This window comes from Tupaia chinensis, unplaced genomic scaffold, assembly GCF_000334495.1.
Source record: "Tupaia chinensis unplaced genomic scaffold, TupChi_1.0 Scaffold000294_1, whole genome shotgun sequence".
NCBI lineage: Eukaryota > Metazoa > Chordata > Mammalia > Scandentia > Tupaiidae > Tupaia > Tupaia belangeri.
Genome location: NW_006159779.1, coordinates 734,957 through 740,757, shown reverse-complemented (window position 1 = coordinate 740,757; position 5,801 = coordinate 734,957). Strand labels below are relative to the sequence as shown.

The 5,801-nt window shown below is 57.1% G+C and overlaps 1 protein-coding gene across 2 annotated transcripts in view; it reads right to left on the bottom strand.

The window, feature by feature from the left end:
- Positions 1-287: 287 nt before the first annotated feature.
- The window catches only part of SULT4A1 (sulfotransferase family 4A member 1), a 29,671-nt gene continuing 24,157 nt past the window's right edge, over positions 288-5,801 (bottom strand). Inside the window, exons 6-7 of one of the 2 annotated variants that reach the window (XM_006150666.3) lie at positions 2,957-3,095; positions 288-768 (exon numbers count right to left, since the gene is read on the bottom strand). In XM_006150666.3, the coding sequence (XP_006150728.1) occupies positions 656-768; positions 2,957-3,095 (252 nt within the window). In that variant the 3' untranslated portion in view covers positions 288-655. Of the gene's footprint in view, positions 769-2,188; positions 2,386-2,956; positions 3,096-5,801 lie in introns of those variants that run through there. The other variant, XM_006150665.2, reaches the window with a different exon arrangement.

The window sequence follows — 5,801 nt, the reverse complement described above, 5'->3', positions numbered from 1 at the left end:
CTGCAGTGGGCCTTTACGGCCCCCACTGGAAGTAGGGGGTGGGGGCATCCTTCCTGAAAATGACCTCATAAACACTTTCTGCTTCATTTCGGGAAGGTTACAAAGAACTAGAGAGGTCTCCAGTCCCCTACACACCCCAACTCGCCCTTTGTCCTCACCACTGTCTCAGAACCAAGTGAGAACGCAATGGCTGTCCCTTACATAACAAACTCCAAAAAGAAAGAGTTAACCCTGAGATCTTTCTGTCACTCGGGAGTGGCTCGCTCTTGAATCCCTCGGAAATAAACTTTTATTTGGTTTACTGACATTTATTTAGATCTCCAGTGAAAAGCTCTATAAAATACAATAAATAATACGGGGCTGTAAACGGTAGACATTCTAGCTGCTTATGTTACAGACTTTCCCTTATGGCACAGGCCTCGGAACTGCGGTTTTATCAGGTTTAGAATCAGACACGGAGAGACTTCAAATCCTAAAGGCGAGACAGCTGCTTTGGCTCAGAAAGAATCACACCGCCTCTCGCCTCTCCGCACTCTCCGTCCCTCGTGTCCGCATACTGCTTCCAGAATCTGTCCAGCGAGTAACAAAGGAATGCACACAGGACTTAGCTAGGAGTGCCGGGCGTGGTGAGCATGCAGGCCTGCTGCTCCTGTTCCTATAAGTGAAAGTCGAACAGGAGGTCGCACTTCCCCATCTTCTGTTTGTACACCAGGTCGAACTTCTCGTTCATGGAGACGGTGAAGATGTCCTTCCACAGCCCGACTCTCCCTGGAAGGAAACGAGAGCAGAGTGCGCTGTCTTCTCTCGCTGTTGGGCCAGCTACCAAACCAGAGGGAGCCCTGATCGTGGGTCTGAGAGATGCTGGATCTATTCCTGGACCCCTCTGACCTTGGCCTCTGGGGGCAGGAGGGGCCGTGAACTACACGCCAGCTGGGTTCCATAATGTGTTTCAAACTGCGGGATGTGGCAGAGCGAATGGAACCAACTTCCCTCCAAGGCTGGGAGGGATGGAGCCACGCCAGTCTGGTGTCACGTGCTCCTTCGGTGAGCCTGCACACGCAGCCCCAGACCTGAGGCCTCCAGGGAAGCACCTGACCTCTTGCGCCCTGTGAGCCCCCAGCGCCCGGCACACAGCAGGTGTCCAGTGACTATCCAGGGAATGAACACGCTGCCCTGACGCCCACGGAGCTGTGCTCTCCGCGTCGTTACTCACGCACGGCTCAACAGCCCCACTGGCATCCTGCTTCCGGAGAAGGTGAAACATCACCCAAAGGGCAGAAAATTTTATGCCAGGTAGGAAGCCCTCCCGACTAGGTCAAGGGTGAAGATTTTAAGAAGCCTGCCCTTGCCAACCTTGCGGAAGAATTTAAAGCAAGTAAGATAGCTGTGGCATAAAGGGTCTTGAGACCAGAGGCAAAATCTGCAAATTATGCACCCCCAATTCCCCAGACAGATCCCAGAGTAAGCCCTGGCATGAGCCCGCCACTCTTCCACAGGCTGGGGCAGAAAACCAGGGCGGCCCTGGCGGCTGAGTGGGGCGGAGCAGCAGGACAACTTGCTGGCACTGCTCCATGGTGGTTCATGACGCTTAGAGAAAAAGAGCATGCTAAAAAAAAAAAGAAATAATAAAAGACCTCTGGCTCCATTTTCCCTGTTAAGTACAAGTCATGTGTCGGTGAGGAGTGGAGAGCTGTGGACACAGGGCCAGGGTGCTGGCTCTGAGCTTCAAATGAGATGCCTGTCTAGAATTCTCTTCCCTGTCAGTGTCGCTAAGGCCAGAGCTCTGAGCAGCCCAGCAAGCAGCCTTCGTTAGCTGTCCTTGTCCCGGAGGGACCTGGGTCTGAAATGGCAACCCTGCAAATGCTGAGCTAAGGCGTCCAACACGACAAGAATGTTCTCTTTGGTAAAGACAAATTATCAGTGTTGGAGAAGGGAAAAAGAAAGAAGCCGAATTCTTGCTACCCTCTAATGATACCTGAGGGACAAAATTAGAAGCTTCCAGACCACACTATAAATATATTTTTCCATGACTATTGTCCCCAGCTGAGGTGGCTGAGAGCTGTCAAAGGAGTCACCCACCTGGTGCAGGAATGGAATCGAGACAATTTAGCCTGTGACCTGAACCAAATGTGAGCAGTGCACTGGCTACACGAGCCCTGCGCCCTCACCCACTCAGGGATCTTCTGAGCAAAGAGGGAATGTGCTAAAAGGAAACGAAATCACAGAACTGAAATGAAGCGAACCAAGGTGAGTGATGGCAACGCAAACACGGCGAGGGAGCACAGGGCACGCGGTGTGCTCGCGACTCCTCTTCACCACACAGATGAACCGGGGGATGGTGGAGAAGGTCACATCCAGGGGTAACAAAACACAGCAAAAGCAAAACTAAAAGAGAACAAATAAATTTTAAATAATAAATATTTGTGAAAACATAGCCAGAAAATAAACTGCACAGTATCTGGGTTCAGTGAACTTCTTCCTGGAAGAGGCAACCACGCTGCCTTTATGAGGAAGTGGCCATGATCAGCCCCTTTTGGAAGGAGCCTGAGAAGCTGCGGGAGCCCAGGCCCGAGCTGGGTCCCTTCTCTGGCGGTGGCAGAGCTGCATGCCCTGGGTGTTGCGCATCCGCTCTGTGGAGTGTCTATTCCAGGGCAGCGGAGGGCTCCTGCCTGAAAACGTCTTGCCCCTGAAGCCGGAGGCACCTGCCCCCCTTGAAATGAAACAGGGCTTGGTCTGGAGGCACAGGCCAGCAGGCGGGTGCTCCCTGACTGCAGGAGCACCAGGCCATCAGCAGGCACCAGCTTTTGGATGATAGTCTGGCCCTGACATGGCGCAGGGCACAGGCTAGCTAAGCACTGCTGCAGGGCACTGGCAGCCAGAGAGCACGAGGGTGCTGACGTGAGTGGCCAGGACCCGCAACCCTGAGCAGGCAGAAGGGAGGCAGAGGGACACGTACCCCGGCCCACGGGCAGGGCCTCGGCGTTGCAGCACTGGTCCACCAGCTGGTGGCAGTGCTCAGTCAGGGACTCCAGCTGGGCCTTGTCACAGGACACCCCCAGGAACCTGGCCAGCTGCTCCACCATCGTCACCAGGTCCTGGAAGACAAGGGCAGAGAGCGAGCAGCCTGTCAGAGGCGGCCCTTTATTTTTTCCATGATTGAAAAAGAGAACGAGAGCGCGCACACCTCAGCAGGGCCTTGACACCACGCTCCACCCCAGCCTCGCCAGCCCCAGACCGTGGGCATGTGTACCGGGCATTCGGGAGGCCTCTCGACATGAGTACAGACCCTCCCATGCAGGACTACCCTGCAGAGCATCGTGACGGACCACTGCGCCACCGTCCAGGCCACGCGGGATCGTACACGACTTTAATGCTCAAAGCAAGGCTGACACTGGCCTTGCCTAGAGGTAAGACGGAGAGGCTAAAGGACTGCCCAGACACCTGCTCTCTCAGCAGAGCTGGGACTCAAAGCCAGCTCCTTGGGGGTTCAGAAGCAGACACGAGTGCCTGACAGCACTGTGCTTGATTTTTAAACAGCAGTGAGAAGTGGAGACGGACGAGCTGTGCGAGAAGCTCTGGCTGGCTCTCCCCTTGCCTGCACCCCATCAGTGGGAATCTAGACTGGGCCTGGGGAGAGCAGGGAGACCCCTCAGCCTCAGCATGGCCTGTGCCCAGCCGCCCCACCAGCATGAAGTCGGTTTGCTTGTAAGGATCCGTTATCCTTGCTCGCTGGACAGAGCCGACCCAGGCCTGCATCCTGCCACACCTGGCCACGGGACCCTCTGGATGGCAGGTGGTCTCGAGTGGACCTACAAACACTGCTCTCCACACAGACCGCCCTTCTGCTCTGGGAACCCGTGGCCCCGCAGGCTCAGCCAGGACCAGGAGCTGCCACGAAGTCAGCCCAATGCGGGTGGGTGCCTGGATGCACGTTAGAAAGTGCTGGAGGGAGGCTGCGTCCTCGCGCTGCTTTATAAAGCAAACGAGCACACATGGCCTCTGAGAAGGCCCACCACAAGGAAACCCGTCTTTAACGTGACATCTCCTGAGCCGTAGAAGAAAACGTGCCGTGAAGGCTGGCTGGTGCTGGCCCTCCACGTCCCCACATCGTGGGGCCCGACGTCCTGCCGGCAGCAGCGGCCACCCAGAGGAGGGGCGTGCCCAGCTCCACGGTCCTGATCCCAGGGCTGGACACGGATGGATTGGGCGACAGCACCTAACAGAGAATGATCAAAGGAATAGGAGGGTGGTCTTGCTTGCCCCACTACTGGGCATCCTATACAAAAAACAGAACAGAGTCAAGAAGCCTGGCCCTCAGCAGAGCCAAGGTGGAGGACACAGAGCTGAGAGCACAGTCGGGACGGCCCGGCCATGCCGGAACACCGTCTGGGAGGGAGGGACACTTCCACGCTCTATGCCCACCTAATGTCATAGGGCACCGAGCACAGATCGGACAGTGCCCCAATGAGTTGGCTGCGGACTCCAGTCTCCCTGAGCGTCATGTCCTTGTCTGTAACAAGGGCAGCAGCACAAGCATCCCAGCTTCAGCCACTGGCTCCCCCCATAACCAGGCCCACATGTCTGGGCCAGCACCACCAGGAGCAGCTGCCCACCGGTCACGGGCAGGGGTGCCTTGGCTGTGACTGGGGAGGGCACACCATAGGGTGACTGCAGAATAAAGTGAGGCAATCCCCTCGGACACCTGGCACAGTCCCCAGCACATGAGCACAGCCCACCACGATCCCGGAGTTGCAGCAGGCCCGTGAGAGGGCAGGTCAGGATGAGGGGTGCCCCGGCCACAGGTGGGGAGAGCTGTAGAGCCAAGTGTCACATTAAACACCAAGGTGAGGGCACGTGGGGCCTTCTACAGCCTGGAGGCTGAGGAGGCCCACTCAGGGCTAGTTTTCTGGAGAAATATGTAAACAATGTTAATTCCTAAAATGTGTCACAAATCCTTGATCTCCATTCTAAACCGCCCCCTGAGACCCGTGTGGGGGTTCTGACCGCATGTGCCCATCAGAAGCAGCGTGTTTGGGAGGACGCCAGGCTGCGCTGGCCCCGTGGCTCCTGCAGGCATAGGCAGTCCCGACACCAGGGGTTGGGAAACGGCAGGTGTGAGCACGTTCAGCGAGGAGCCTCGGCGTGACGCCTGGCCAGAGGTCTGCATTCTGACTTAGGTGCACCTGGTGGCTTAATACTAAGCGCCGGTCCCAGTCCTCGCCATGAGGACGCTCCAGGAGAGCTGCTGACCTGCAAGTGTGGGCCCGGCTGGCCAGGCGGGGGCTGCTCCTGCCATCCTGGGTGCAGGAGCCCCCGCGAGCCCTGGGCAGTGGATGCCCCACTGTGTGCGACAGCTGGCAGAGTAATAGCGGCTGGCCGACACATCTCGGTGCCCCAGAAATCCCACTCCTGGCTACGAGCGTGCTCGCAGCAGCTTTCAGCACAATCTCCTCGAAATGGAGCTGCCTGAACGTCTGGCAGCGCTGCTGACAAACTGGTGCAGGCGTGCTGCGAGGGAGGGAGCCCTGCCACGTGCGAACGGCTGGGAACGCACTCTCCCACACACAGCGGGCGGGCCTCACAGACATGATGCTAGGCCGAGGCGGCCAAATGCCAAAGAACACATCCTGTGATTCCATGGTACACAGAGGTTCAAAAGCAGGCAGGCGCGGGACCAGCAGATGGCGGGACTCTCACGTAGTCGAATGTAGTTTGAGTCCCGGACCTGGTGGCTTAAACTCACGCCGGGTGCGTGTGCATGCATGCCCAAAATCCCGAGAGGAGAATGGAGGCAAAGAGCT